The sequence below is a fragment of the Calidris pugnax genome, unplaced genomic scaffold (assembly GCF_001431845.1).
Source record: "Calidris pugnax isolate Ruff unplaced genomic scaffold, ASM143184v1 scaffold22, whole genome shotgun sequence".
Taxonomy (NCBI): domain Eukaryota; kingdom Metazoa; phylum Chordata; class Aves; order Charadriiformes; family Scolopacidae; genus Calidris; species Calidris pugnax.
Genome location: NW_015090763.1, coordinates 1,980,184 through 1,995,689, shown reverse-complemented (window position 1 = coordinate 1,995,689; position 15,506 = coordinate 1,980,184). Strand labels below are relative to the sequence as shown.

Genomic DNA, 15,506 nt, shown 5'->3' with positions numbered 1-15,506 from the left:
AACAACAGATTTTCTGTAACATCTCCTTTCTGAGAGATCTTTGATGATCCCACCAGTAAATTGCCAGCACAGTGAATCATGTTTCATTTTAGATGTTATTCTTGTCACTTTAAAGGATTCCAAATAATGCTTTTGTTTCTGGTGAACCGAAAGAGGCAATTACATACGTATTACGGATTTCTGCACTCATTGCACATTGTTGTATGCAAGCTGAAGAATACCAAGTTAGCCAGCATTGACTTTCTAAACTGGTGGCTGGGTGCCCCATCCCTTGCAGTTTCTGTATGATTTGTCCTTGAAGAAATGACAATGCGTATTGTGAAGCTGTCCCTTGTGTTGGAAGAGGCACATTCTTTGAACGTCCTTCAAGCCCTACTTCCCACTTGACCCCTGAGCGTGGCTGTTGGACGGATCTTGTGATGCTCCCAAACTCTCCAGCATCTTCAGCGAGACTCCATTGAAATGGTAATTTTTAGAGCCTACTTCAGGCTCATCTCTGCTTTAGATAAAAATTAAATGTGGATTGCTTCATTCTGCATATTGAATACTAAAAGATGCACTCATTTGTCCTCTCTGCAGACACATGATGCTCTGCCAATTTCCTTAATCCAGGCACAGAAGCAGCCGGCAATTGTTTCCATTCACTTTTGATTCTGTCTCTAAAAGGAAATACCTGCAATCACGAGAGGCTTTTCAGAACAGGGATTTTGTAGAACTTGCCCAATTTCAACAAACTTTTTGTCTGCTGGCTTAATGGGCACTATCTGGCTGCACATCAGGGTGTCGGTTTTAGCTCCCATTGTGCTGCCATGTGTTTTTCATCGCAGAGATCATCTGTGATTTTAGGATTTCCCAACCTCTCAGTGGCTCTCTACTGACCTGCCAAAGAAGTCCAATCCACCACCACCCTCCCACACCCCCCCCATATTTTAAACTTTTCTTTATAAGTGGATTGCTCACTGGCCTGATTTAACTGCAGCTTATTTAATATCAATTTTCACAGATTTTCATGAGTAGTCATTCCCTATTCCATCTACTTCCAGACTAGTATCCCATCCTCATTTCACGTTTTTGCAGTTTCTCTGTCTATGTGGTGTTAATAATACCCAGGAAGCCTATGGCTGGATCCCCAGTAGCACTTCTTAGTTATCTACAGAAAGACAGGAGTAGATACATGAATGCACTGCCATTTATCAGAGTAAATGAAGGCTGGGAGCTTTATTAGAAGGCTCACAGCTGATTTAAATTAATATTGCCAACTGTGAGGTTTCACAAAGCCTCTTCCAGAAACAATAGCCGTGTCTGCACTGTAAATTAAGGATGGTATTGAGATGTACTCATTTTTGTAGCAAGGCATCAAACACAGATCGGGGCACGACCAGGGAAATAGCAGCCCGAAGCCCAGCTGGGGGGCTTGTGCCTCTCCCTGGCTTGCTGCTCCCCAGCAACCCACCCCCCAAGGGGGCTGTGGAGGGGTGTAAGGTCCTGGGCTCTGACCTCTCTATGAATCTCAGGTATTTACACCTTGTGCTTGGCCATGTACAACCTGTTCCTGCAATAATTGCAGTGCTGTGCTCCAGCCAGATGGATAAAACCCAGATGTGTGCTCAGAAGCACGTCTCCACCACTTGCCAGTGTGGTGTCACTGGGAACATGCCAGGGGTACAAAGGCAGAGAGTCATTCTCTCTATTCGGTGCATTTGAATTATGGGATGTGAAGTGCACGCCCTTTGAGAAATTTGACTCAGAATTTCACAAAAGTTTCCCTTTTTTTGCCAGTTGGACCTGAAGCAATCACGGCGAGAGACGCACTGATACAACCCATATTCTGCTTTAATTTCTAGTCCAAAATGTAACTTTCATTGCTTCCTTTTTTTCTTGTTAGGCATTTTTATTTAAAAAAACAATTGCAAGAAGAGCAGTTCACTTGGATCGTGTCTAGAAACCAGACAGCTACCAGTTTCACTTCCCTCAGCGACATGTGGTGAGAAGCAGGAGTGGTAAAACACAACGCTTGGTGCTTCAGGAGGTTTCTTGCTCCAGCTCCTCGGGTGATACCCATGCTGCTTTCTCCTGCACCCCTGGCCTCCTGAAGATGCCCAGGAGAGGACCTCTTCCTCCGTGGACACTCGTGGTGCTGCTGGTCCCATCACAGCTGGCAGGCTGCCTCCTCAGTCCCTGCTTGGAGGTACGTGATCTCTAAACGAGCACAAACCCCTTCTGTTTCTCTGGTACAACTTTTCCCCCTGCCTGGCAGATTTGTGCACAGAGTCTGTTGTGTGTTAGTTGTCTTACAAAAGCCTGTCTTTTTTGTCTTTTTTTTTTTTTTTCCAAGGCTGTTTGTTACCAGCGCAATTGAAGTGCTTGAAGTAAATGCTGGTCTCAAAAACATCTGAGAACCAGAAACAGCAGCATGAACCATTTCTTCTTGTCTTTCTGTACCTCTGAGGTTACTGCAGTACAGTTAACCTAATAGATTATGTTTCCCTTCAGGAATACATCCAAGCTGTGTCTATATTTTCTGCAAAATGCAGTATTTTTGCCAGATTTTTACCGTAGAGTGATTTCACCAGCACCTCGAGTACCTGGCCCTGACCAACCACCTTTTGTAAAGTTTTGCCAACGATTATTGCTTACAGAATAGCTGTGGTTAGAGCTGCCTGCTCACCTGTGGTGTGGCAGAGCTGAGAGCTGATCCTGGACACACAATGCATCCCCGTGTGTTTGTTGTGCTGGCTCTCTCAAAGGTGGCTGCTGGTTCATCCGTAGCCTCAAGGAACACTCTCCTGTCGTTTTGCACCTGCTCCAATCAGCAAAAAATGTCACTCTTCCTGGGGAGCAGGACTGGCTCTATTAGAATTGGGAAAGATGCTTAGGATATATAAGATTATTTCCTAGAACTCGGGGCAGCTCATTTAGAAATTAACTGCAAGGTTAGTCATTCTGCTCCTGCTTTCCTGAGAGTGTAATTTTCTGGCAGTTCATGAAGAGCAGATGTTGACTGTGATTGGATCTGCCACTGTTACAGGTCATCCCGAACAAAACTTTCAGCTGCACGGGACTGAACGTCTCTGGGGTTCCTGCTGAAGTCCCAAATACCACCCAGAACTTGGATCTCAGTTTCAGCAATCTGAAATCACTGGGGCCAAATTATTTTTCATCAGTCCCTGAGCTGCAGCTTCTGGATCTTACGAGGTAATGAGCTCTTTTATGTGGATACCAGTTAATCTTGCTTCACCAGCTGGGCCGCCGTGGTTGCTTATTTTGGGGTCTATTGGTCCTCACTGTTCTTTTTTTTTTTTGGCTTGTGACTTTGTCCTTGTGTCTGTCTCTGTGCACATCCCCGTGGGCCAGTGATGTGCAGCTTTTAGTCCAGTTACACCCTGGTTTTAGTCCAGCACGCTGGGTCTGTCACTCTGATCTTGTAGGCTGGGATGTGAGAAGGAGGAGGAAGATGTTTTACTTCTCTCTGAACAAGAAAAATGTCAGACTTTTCACTGTTACAAAAACTCTGAAGTAGAACATCTTGGTTGAGCTGTTTTTCTAATCACAGTTTAAAAAAAAATAAAATGAAGGTACATTCATTTTCTAAAAGGCTGTTTTAAAATATCAACACATTCTCTCTTCCCTTCTCCTCACATATCTGGGGGAGGAGATGGGGGAGGCTTATTAGCAAATTTGAATTGATGTATAATTTCCATTGACTCGAGACAACAGTTTCTCTGGGTAAATTGTTTCTCTGAAAAATGTCACTCAGTCCCATCACAGTTACAGCTCCAAAGTGGCTGAGTGGCAGAGCAGGTTTGCTGTAAGGCGCTGGCTGGATTATAAAATTAATTTTGCTTGAATTTATTGCAGAATGGATTTGGGTCTCACATTCTGGATCTTCCCATATGAAACCATCTTTAGGTGGCCACCCTCTTTTTCCCCTTTTTCCTTTTCACCCTTGGAGCCAACATGGCCTGGGGTCTGTTCCCTCTCAGATGTCATCAGCAAAACTGCTGACAGAGGTGTGAGCTTTGTCACTGCTACATCATACTGGTGCCAGTGGGACTGCCCAGATGTGGCTGAGGCTGAGGGTGTGAGGTGTAAGGGAGTGCTGTATCTGGTTGGTTCTCCCACCGATGATGGTCATTACGTGTTACTTGGGCCTAAACAGAAAGGTAGAATTCTTTGCTGCTGCTGCCTGCATGAACTTTTTGCCTTCGCCGTGGCTCAAGGTCTCTTGCTTTGCAGTTGAACTTCAGATTTAGGGAGGGAGGAGGAGGAAGTGAGAGAAGACCTCCTCTGGAAGGGTTCCCTTTGCACATTCAGGAGTGCTGGCTCTGCCAGGCTCAGTAAAGCCAAACCAACCCCCAGCACGAGGTTGAGCCTGAGAATGTTGCACCAGCACTGAGTGCAGTGATGTCAGCGAACACGTAATGGAAAGGACAGTGTTTCATGCACATTTATTCTCTTTTTCCACCCAACAGGTGCCAGCTCCATACAATAGAGGATAACTCTTTTGAGGATCTTCATAAACTGACCACCTTAGTTTTAACTGCCAATTCCCTCCAGTACCTGGGGGCAGCAGCCTTCTATGGGTTAACATCTCTGAAAAAGCTAGTATTGGTGGAAACCAACGTCGCTTCTCTGTCTGACCTGCCCATCGGACACTTGCATACCCTGCAGGAGCTGAATTTGGGCCACAATAGCATCGCTTCCTTGAAGCTTCCCAAGTATTTCGCCAACCTGACCTCTCTCAGGCACCTAAGCTTCTTCTCCAATAAGATCACGTGTATCTCCAAAGGAGACCTTGATCCCCTGAGGGAAGTGAACAGGCTCAACCTCACACTGGTGCTTTCCTTGAATGATATAAAACATATAGAGCCAGGGTCCTTCGCAGGAATTCGCCTTGGTGAGTTGGTTCTAAGGTCCTCTTTTGAGAACTTCATTGTGATGCAAACGTCTCTTCAAGGCCTGACTGGTTTACAGGTCAACAGACTAATAGTTGGAGAATTCAGCAACAATCAGAGACTGGAAGACTTTCAGAGTGGACTCCTGAGCGGACTGTGTCAGGTAAAAATGCAAGAGTTTGTCTTAATCTGTTTCAGGGATTTTGAGCATGACACAGACACGCTTTTTAACTGCATAGGCAACGTCTCCAGCATTCGGTTAGTGAATCTTGAACTTGAAGAGGTGTCAGAGGTTCCTATGTTCTCTCAAGTGAAACAGCTGGAATGCAAGACATGCAAGTTTAAGGAAGTGCCTGCCATTAAGCTGTCTCTTTTCAAGGAGCTGAGAGTGCTTCGTATCACCAAGAGCAAACACCTCAATAGCTTCCGGCAGAAATTTGAGAGTCTGAGTAACCTGGAGGTCGTGGACTTGAGTGAGAATCGCCTCTCCTTCAGTAGCTGCTGTTCCCCTCAGTTTCGCAAGTGTCCAAATCTGAAACACTTGAACCTAAGCTTCAATGCTGACATCGGTGTGACTGGAGATTTCACTAATGTGAAGAACTTATTATATTTGGACTTTCAGCACACTAAGTTATTTGGTCCTGGCTCCTACCCTGTCTTTCTATCCCTTCAGAAACTCATTTACCTTGATATTTCCTATACAAGAACTCATGTTAAATCCCAGTGTACATTTTGTGGCTTGAACTCTTTGCAAGTGCTCAAGATGGCAGGCAACTCCTTTGAGAACAATATACTGGCCAACAGCTTCAAAAACTTAAGTAACCTCCACACCTTGGATATTTCGGGTTGCAAATTAGTACAGGTGGATCAAAGCACATTTGATGCTCTCTCTGGACTAAAAGAGCTAAATATCAGCAACAATAAGCTACTGAGCTTTGATCCCGTGGTCTACAAACCTCTTCAAGCCCTCACAGCCCTGGATTTCAGCAACAACCAGCTGAGTGTTCTCTTGGACTCAGCCCTGGAAATCCTGCCTGAAAGTCTGGTCCTGTTGGACATCTCTCAAAACCTGTTTGAATGCTCTTGCACGTACCTGAACTTCCTGAAATGGATCAAGGAAAAGCAGGAGCTACTGCAGAACAAGGAGCTGATGATTTGCCATACGCCGGCGTACGTGAAGAAAGTCAGCCTGTCAGGCTTTGATCTGTCCTCCTGCCAAGTCAATCCAAGCATAGTGTCCTGCTCGGTGATCACTTTGCTCGCTGTAGTGGTGTTCCTCTTGCTGATTTACAAGTACTACTTCCAGCTGTACTACTCATTGGTGCTGCTCAGTGGGTGTAAACGCTCAGCAGAAAGGGGTAGCACCTATGATGCATTTGTTATCCACTCCAGCAAAGACCATGAATGGGTGATGAAGGAGCTGGTGGAACCCTTAGAAGGAGGAACACCTCCCTTCCAGCTTTGTCTTTACTCCAGAGATTTCCTGCCAGGGGTACCCATTGTGACCAATATAATTGAAGAAGGTTTTCTGAGTAGCAGAAATGTCATCGCAGTCATCTCTAGTGACTTTCTGGAGAGCAAGTGGTGCAGCTTTGAGTTTGACATTGCCCAGTCCTGGCAGCTTGTTGAAGGAAAGGCTGGAATCATCATGATTGTACTAGAAGAAGTGAATAAGGCCTTGCTGAGGCAGAGGCTGGGACTGTCCCGATACCTGAGGAGGAACACCTATCTGGAGTGGAAAAACAAGGAGATAAGCAAGCACATCTTCTGGAGGCAGCTGACAGGAGTCCTGTTAGATGGCAAAAAATGGAATCATGAGGAGGTAAAGCTCATGTGAGAGAAGGAGACATCACTTCTGTTCTGTTTCCCATCCCAGCCTTGGCTGATGGCTGGTGCTTCTAAGCTGGTTCTCTGGCTGTTCAGAGTTGGAGGAAGTGGATGGAGACACTGTGAAAGCACTACAGAAATACCTGCCTTGATGGTCACCCATTCTCAAGGGAACTTGCAAGCTAAGGAGTAACAACAGCTGGAAGAGCTGCCCATGCCTGAGCTTCATGTTTGTCTGTAGCTGTCAACCAAAGCTGGTACAGCAGTCCACCCAGTTCTGGTGGGATAGTGAATAGATGGACTGCTCTTATGGTCATTTGTCTGCCTCTGAAAGTGGATTTGGGTCCTGGGACCATTTATCCAATGGAACTTCAGGGTCTGTTGCTTTGAGTGAACCCCAGGTTCTCCAGGGGAGAGCACAGGTACAGGATTCTCAGCTCTAAAAATGGTGGGAAGCAGAAACAAGAATTGAATTGTGAAAGGCATGGGTCCACCTCCTTGGGCACCATGACTCAGGGGAAAAACCCTGCAGAAGGAAACGGGGTGCCCTGCAGCCACAGACTGCATGGCAGCTACTCAGTGAAGCTGAGCAATGATGTCATCAGTGTGTGGGGGGGTTGCCATTGGTGGAAAACTTCCCCAAAGTGTTTATTTCAGTTCTCGTTAGACCAAGACCAAATATCGTACCCCCCAGATATTTCCATCCCCTGAATTTCTTATTTATATCCAGATTATATAGAGTTTAAGAGAGTGCTTCGAGGTTTTCGTGTGATATCCAAAGATCAGTGGGATGAGAAAAAAAGCTGCAGAAATGCTTGATACCTTTGAAATCGAGGTATTTCTTGATATCTCCACACGTGTGGTCAGTCTTTCCAAGGGTTCGGCTGCTGCGTGGGACAGGACAGTCACTGGAAGGGAGAGTTTTGCCTTTGTTTCCCTGAGAACGTGCCTGACATTTTGCAGGGAGAAGAGATAGAGGAGAAAAGTCTGGGTTAGCTAAACTGACTGCATCCCAGCACCACCCTGAAGACAGGGAAGGGAAGTCTAAATGCCATTGAATCATATTACAGAGCACCCCATTGACGTGTGGAATATTGAATAGTGCTGGAGTATTGCTCTCTATTTACGGAAGGCTTTGGTTGGGATTAATCACTGAATTAGTCTAGTTTTAAACTTGCAAATCCTTCTATAATCAATGGCGTTCTACAGAGATAAAACAGAAGCAATTGAGTGGTGAATCAGATCTGATATTTATTCAGAAGAAAGGGCCTGATCCATCTCAGTTTTCCGAGCACCAGTCAGCGACATCTCCGACTTCTCCGGGGAAGCGGGTGATAAGGGAGAGCCACATCAGACACTATTTGCAGAAGAGGGAGAGCTGGTTCTGGGGCTTTTGCTGGCAAAAGCTGAATCACAGTTCCCTCTTTACGTGCTGTGTCAGTAGGATATTGGGGTAACACTACCCAAACACCCCACAGCCCTCTCTAAGGTGTTTTGTGACCCGTGAGATGAAGCTTTAATAAAACTAAGCCCGATGCTGCATTCAATTGCCAAGTGAGTGAGTTTGCCATCTGCCAGGTCCTGTTGCAGTGATTCCTGAAGCTCCTCACCTCCTCGGTGATGGATGGGTGCTGAGTGCTGCATCCCACCTGCAGACCTGGCTCCTCACCCCAGGGCAGAGGCTGCTGGAGCTGGGAAGAGGGTGCAGTAAGCGAGGGCACAGCTCGAGGTTCCCTGCGTTGAGGCTAAAGAAAAGCACGGAGGGCAAAGCAAATATTAGCCCGGATTTTCAGCAGCTACAAGTCAAATTGGAAAACAAACGAGAAAAAAATTAAATGAGGTGGGAGTTCCTGCCCCTGAATTGAGCAGCACCAAAGCAGCATTTCTCCCTCGCTCTTTCTCTCCGTGGCTTGTCTACAAACAATTCAGTGTATATGTATTTCTGGCACAAAGCAGAGAGTCCTATGATTCTTGATTGTAATTATGAGTTTCAGAAAGCCTGCAAGTGATTCCGGGCATTATAATAAGGATTTAGGACAGTATTGTTTAAAAAGCAACTGTTTGTTGAATATCAAAGCAACTTCAGGAGGAGAGGTGAGGTGATGCTGAGAGGAGGCTCCCACAAGTACAACTGAAAAAGAAACCAGTCGCTTGGTTCTCCTCCTCTTCTTCAGAGTCTCTGCAGCAGAGATGGATATGTGAATTGCCCCAGGCTTTCTTACTGCCTGAGAGAAAGCAAAAAACCCACCATAATTCCTGGAAAAGGTGAGGGGAGTGAGAGGGTGCAGTGAGGCAGAAGCTGGAGACAAGGGAGTTTGGAAGAGCTTCATCCTCTGCAAGAGGACAGTCACCATCACTCCCGCTTCCCTCCGTGCATTTAGATGTCACTTGGCCTCAGCAGTAGCTGATGTTTTGAAGATACAAGCTGATTTATTACTGAGACCTTCAGCAACAGAACCGGGAGGGTATTTTTGTGGCGTGGAGGAGGACAGGCTGGCTGGTGACACAGACACCCCTTGATGGGACCTGGGTGGCAGGCACAGCCATGTGCTGTAAGTGTCCATCCTCTGGTGGGTGAGTGACTCCCAGCCCTCCCCGAGGGGTCATTAACCTGCCCTGGCAGTGCCCAGCTTCCAGTCTAGGAGGGAAAAGACTGTGTGAAAAATCATATTTTCACAATTTACCCAGCGCAGACAAAGTAGATTTCTTTTTGGAAGACTCAAAACAACTTTCCCCCATCCTATAAATGGGGAAAATATTGTGGTTCAAACAGAAACACACACACACATATTTCCCTGTGTTACAGGAAGCGAATTTCCAAAGGAAAACTCTGAATGTGTTCATGTTTCCAAACATGTTGGCGTGCATTGCTGTTTGGAAGTGTTCACCGTGCAGCAGGTAGCTTTGATGTTATTTACTTGTTTGGGGGAATAACTGAGCAGCCAACCAAACATCCATGCAGGTCTGCATTCATCTCTCATGGAAACAGCTGAACACGTTCCAGTTATTAAAGCATCTATTTTACTAAGGTCGTAAAAACAGATGGAGATGAAGCTCCAAAGGGGTGTTGCGTCCAAGCTATTTCATTTCATCCATAATGGGGATGTGCCCTGATTTCACAATGTATTTAATCTGACCCCTGCAAGATGCCAGGAGGGATGAAGCTGGGGTCCTGCTCGCCTTGCGGAGGGTGATGTCTCGGAGGCGAGGGCCATATGATGTGCCAGCACCATCACCAAGATGTGGTTTGCAGGGAGGGCTCTGAACGAAGCGAGCCCTCATTAGCATGATTGCGTTTGTGATCTCCACGCCTGCAGCAGAGACATTATGTGAGAGCTGAAAACTAAAGCCATTTGCATCGACGCCTGCCTGGATCTGGCTGGCTGGGGGAGCAGCGCGGCGGGGATGCTCCCTTGGCCTCCCCCAGCATTAGCACAGGCTCCCGGTGTCAGCTTAAAAAAAATATCAACAAAACAAGAAAAAGCAGCTGGTTTCTCTGGACCGACTGCTACTTGACAGGAACAGGTTGAAACTTTTCTGAAAAAGCGTTTGTCCTTTGGGAAATGCTATTTTGTAGGTGGTTTATGTAATTTAATGAGGCAGCGTGGTGAATCTACGGAACAGAAATCGTCATAGCAGGGTTTCTGGTTGAGTATTGCATGGGGTTGTAATTTTGGAACAGACATTTTGCACGGAAACAGTGATTTTTTGCAATGTTTTGGAGAGGCTGGAAAAAAGGATTTCAAATAAAAGTTAAATTGCTCCACAACATCATTTTTAAAAATGTCAGTTTAGGCTTAAGCTGTTGTTTCTCAGAGCACCCTTTCGTTTGGAAATTTCTATTTATGTAATCTGACTAGCCTTCCGAAACAAAACCAAAATGTAACCATCTTTCCACCTACCCAAATTACAAAAAAGCAAATTTCATTTTGTGGGAGAACTCAGATTTTTCTTTGTGGTACCACGCTGAAAGGCAGAACCTTTGACAAAATGGAAATTCCGCTTCTGGGAAAGCCCTTACCCTGACCCTCTGAAAGTTAAATCTTCCCCTGGCTTTATCACACCTGTAGTTCAGGCAGTTAAAAAAAAAAACCAAACAAACCACTGAAGAATCCCCCGAATGAGTTTTGCTAAGTGCCTTTTGCAAAACATCTCGAGTAGGTGCAGTCAATCAATACCCACTGCCCGAGACCAAGGGCGAGTGAACGTGGTAGGAGAGAAGCAATTCCTTAACAAGTTGTTCTTTGCCGTCGCAGCTCGGGCTGAGAATTGGGACAAATGACAGCAAAGCATGATTTGCAGGAGAAGAGCCCATCTGCCAGCAGCGCTAACCTTCCTCAGCTTCAAGGTCATGGAGAGGGCAAAGTCAATAATCCGCCAGCGTGGACCTCCCCGCGCCGCTGCGAGCATGGAGAGAGAAACATTGCATAATTGAGGACAGCTCTGGTGAGAGCCTTGAAAATCAAGGAAAAGTGGAATGAGAAGAGTAGGAAATGAATTGGTGCAGGATCTCGGGGAAAGTGGCCACAATTTCGCAGCGGGGTGAATCTCAGCTGCTGGAGGGGGTCTCTGTGCTGTGAGCTGATGGGTAAAGTGTGGGGCTCCGCTTCCCAAAAAGACTTTGGGCACCCCCACAACACCCTGCTGTACCCCTCCTTCGGCAGCATCTTGTGCTGCACCGCAGCTGAGGGGGTGCACAAAAAGAAGAATTAAGGAGAAGCTTGAAAGGGCGACCAAAGTAAAGTCTTGACCATGTCTACAAAGGAGATGTGTAAGCAGGGAGAGGGTATACACCCCCCCAACCCCTCCACCCCCCCCATCCAAAATCCTCCCATCAGAGCTGCTCAAAAAACATTCATTACTGGCCGTGGAGCAGACTCTCAGCTGAAGAAAGGGGTCACCCCCTCCTCTAGGGCTCAGCCCCACATCCAGCTCAGCGCTAAGGGAAGGACTGCTGCCTCCTCCCCCCGCAGCTCCTTCCTCCCTTATCGCCACCTCTGGAGTGCTATGCAAATAACAATGGGATATTGTTAAGCAAAAGAGATTTAATTGCAGCCTACACTCCCAGAGAGGGTAAGATAGACTTTTTTCCAGATCTAATCTCCAGTCTTTATCTTTTCCTCTCCCCCTCTCACATCCTTTCCCTCTCCTCAAAGTTTCTCTTTACTTTCTTTCATCTCCCAGCCAGCAGCCGGTGACCAACCCAAAATGTATGAAAGAAGGGAAAAGAAGGGAGGGGTATCTTATTTTCTTTTTATTTTTTTTATTTTTCACATTTTTTAAACAGCCTTTTAAATCCTTTGGAGTGTTTTGGCCCGCAGGAAGGATTAGCAGTGATTCCCCTGCCATCTCTTGCTTCCGATGCTCTGACAATTCATTCTCTTTAGATCCCCTAAACTCCCTGCTGAATACATTAGCCAGAGGACACAGAGTGGGCTTGAGGAGACTGTTTTCCAGTGTCCCCCCTCTGCAGCCTGGTGGTCCAGTTTAATGCATCCACCAGAGGACTTTGGGTGAGCAATTCTTGGCTTTAGTAACCCAAAACAAACCCGAACTTGCCCCATGTGGCAGGGCTGGGATCCTCTGCAGTGATTCAGCTCCTGTGCTGTGGGATTCGCAAGGAAATCATGGAAAGTCACTCATCTCAGTGATGGATCTGGTGGCAGCCTGTGCCCCCTCCCCTGCTCCCGGGGTACAATCCCCCTGGGTTTTTTTTCCAAGCAGTGTATTCTGCTGGGAAGGGCTCGCTGCCATCCCTGCCTGCTTCCCTCCTTGGGTGCTGCTGAGCCCCCCTAGATGAGAAGTGCTGCCTGTTGGCTTTGCCCTGCCTCATTTTCTCTGCTGGTAAAACGGGGATCACGACCTGCAGACTGTGATTTACTTGTGTGAAGCACTAAGATAAGGGGGGGTCTGGATCAGAGCCCGTGAAAGCTGCATTTTCCATTCCTCAACTCCGTTTCCCCCATCTTAGGGTTATGAAATCCTCCTCTACAGCCCCACCCCACCATGCCAGCAAATGTGTGTCTGAAGTCAGGTCCTTCCAACCCCGTTCCTATCGCTGGCCCTGCTCACACTCACTTAAGTTTCGCTTCCTTTGAGGGAAATAAGTGTGACAGTAGCACAAAAAAAAGCACTATTTCACCCCCAAGACCCTCTTTGCAATCCTGCCTCAGCAGCAAAGCCCTCCCAGCCAGGGTATTTCTTTCTGCCATCCCTTCACTGATGCTTTAAGTATTAAAATAAGCTGTTAATAAGAAAACCCAGTCTTCCCCCTCTTTGCTGCTCCGGAGACTGTGGCCCACATATTTTCTGACCTGCCCAGAGTCAGCAAGTTTCGGTTCCCCTCCGCTCGCCCCCTCAAACAGCCTGTGCCTTGTGTGGTACCAGGCTGGGCCAGCCCCACTCCACGCTCTGCTGGTTCCCCCCATCTCCCTGCCCCACTGAAGGCAGGTGGGTGACAGGATTCCCCCCTCAGCCTCACACAGAAACTGTGTTATTCAGAGCCCTGATGGGCATAAAAGGCTGCCTGGCTGCTAAGAAGGACCACGGTTGGAGAGCAGCCCCCTGCTCTGAGCGGGGAGATGGCCAAGGAGGTCCCCTCTGCTTTGGGGACCTGCCCTCCCGGCATCCCTGGGGCTGCGAGGGGGGAGAGAAGGATGACAAGAGGCTGGGACTGCAGCCTGAGCCAAATCTGGGGAGTTGCTTGCTCTCCTTGATAGCTGCTCCTTGGAAAAAAAAAAGAAAAAAAAAGGAATGTTTTATAAAGAGCTTCATGAAAGCAAAGTATATCATGATTTCAGTGTGAGCAGACAGCAGGCGAGATAGGAGCATCCCCTTAGATTTGCCTGCCGGAGGTTATTTACCTCAGGAAGCTGCTGAATAAAAGATACGAAAACACAGCAGAAAGTAGTATTATTTGCTCCTTTCAAAGCATGATGGGAGGCAGAAAAAAACATTATAAGGGGGGTATCTTTGAGTCTTGCCAGCCCGTATTTGTCAGGGCAGAGTTTTCACGGAGCGCTCCCCGGGTGACCCAGTTTCTGAGAGACAGGCACAGACACACACACACACACACACACACACACTCCCAGCCACAATCCACAACTTTAATAACGGTGTGACATACAAAGGAGATTTTGATGCAAAGTGGAGCTGACAGTGAAGTGGAAGGAAGTATCTAGTTTAGTGCCTTTTTTTTCTTCCCATCCAGCGCCAACGCCAGGATTACAGTCAAGGTGGTTGCAACCTTCAGCCCGGGACTGATGTTATTGTGGGTTCTGCTTTTAATGACATTTAACAAGAAGCGGTAGCTCAGGGGGGAGGGGAAACAAGGGTTTTCTTTTCTTTTCAGGAAGAATTTACGAGGGCTGTCAGGATTAAACGCATGAAGTGAATGCATATGGGGCTGCAAAGGGGGTTTAATAGCTTTGCTGCCGGTAACCACAGAACAGCTCTGAGGAAGGGGTTTTCTAGCCCCGTCGTGCATCTGGTGACACGTCTGGGTACGTGAAATTGTGCATTTGAGGGTATGTCACAGCAGCGTGGTCACGCTGGGATGACTTTGCTGTCATCTATGGTTTTCTGGCTGTGGGTACGGTGTGGGTGACACGGAGGTGTGGGTATTTAGCAGTTATCTCTGCTGGCTTCTGAAAACTTCCCCTCAAGGATGATGAGGTGGTGGCTGCTCCAGTCCAGATGACGGATGTCACTTCTCTCAGCGTGGTTTTATCAGGCTTTTCTACAGGATCCTGCAGTGAGCAGGCACATATTACCCTGGGCAGATTGGCCAGGAGCCCAGGGCAGGTGAGATGCTCCAGGTTGGGTAACCAGGTCACCAGCACAGGATTGACCTGGAATGGATCCAGGCATCCCAAAAAGCTCCCATCCTTCCCTCAGTCATCTTGGATGGAGTGCGCCCAGGCTGATTCCAGCTGTTTCCTTGTCCTTAAAGCAACATGTAGAGTCTATTAAAGTCCAGCTACTTTAATAGTGCAGCAAAAGGCTAAAAGTGAAACTTCCTCATAAAATCTGGGGCACAGGAAGGACTCTCTATTAGAGAGGAAGGACAACAGGTAAAACAACCAGAGGAGATGGATGCTGGGCCAAAGCGCATCCCTTCTGGAGCTTTCCCAGGGTTTGTTCATGGTGGTGAGACTCCTTGGAGCAGAGATTTGGCTTGAACCTCCATTTAGAAAACATTTTTTAACTGTAAATAAGCTGGTGATGCCTTGTGCCCCTCCAGGACATTGGAAGTGGGTAGACTCAAACTTCTGAAAGCGCAGCCCTGGAGAAATGGGGAAGACAGCACTATGGCAGAGCTACCACAGCCCTAATTGTATGAGCTGGCAGAAGGCAGTGGGCATAGCTCAGCCCAGAGGGTGCCAAACGAAGAGGAAAATAAAAGGAGAAGGTGGCATTGTCTGCGCTGGGTGGTGGTGATGCAATTCCCACATGCATTTCAGCCACATGAACTTCAGCAGATGGTGGATACGTTTGTTGGACTAAGTTGGGAGACCTTGTCAGAAATTCCTCCCGCGTCTTGAGGCTTCCAGCCTGCTCCATTGAAGAGATCCAGATGCTGAGGCTCTGGCAGGGGCCTTCTCCTCCTGGGGACTGACAGCTTTTTCGTGAAGGGACCTGGCAGAAGGTGCAGTGTCTCTGCTGGCACCCTGCTGAGATAGCCAGCTGGAGAAAAGGAGCACTCACACCCCAAGCAGGTTGAACACCTTGAGCAGGGTGGGAGCAACTTGCTGGAAGGGGAACTTGGTGGTTTTGACTCATGTG

At 47.4% G+C, this 15,506-nt stretch overlaps 1 protein-coding gene across 1 annotated transcript; it reads left to right on the top strand.

Moving 5' to 3' along the window:
- Positions 1-1,828: 1,828 nt before the first annotated feature.
- TLR4 (toll-like receptor 4) lies at positions 1,829-10,491 on the top strand. The gene is made up of 3 exons (XM_014944512.1): positions 1,829-2,188; positions 3,029-3,195; positions 4,473-10,491. Exons 1-3 carry the CDS (start codon positions 2,096-2,098, stop codon positions 6,730-6,732), a joined length of 2,520 nt encoding a protein of 839 aa, XP_014799998.1. The 5' UTR covers positions 1,829-2,095; the 3' UTR covers positions 6,733-10,491.
- Positions 10,492-15,506: the final 5,015 nt, after the last annotated feature.

Coding starts and splice junctions, on each gene's coding strand:
- TLR4 (XM_014944512.1), top strand. CDS start 2,096: ATGCCCAGGAGAGGACCTCTTCCTCCGTGGACACTCGTGGTGCTGCTG. Junction 2,189..3,028: donor TCCTCAGTCCCTGCTTGGAG/GTACGTGATCTC, acceptor CCACTGTTACAG/GTCATCCCGAACAAAACTTT. Junction 3,196..4,472: donor CAGCTTCTGGATCTTACGAG/GTAATGAGCTCT, acceptor TCCACCCAACAG/GTGCCAGCTCCATACAATAG.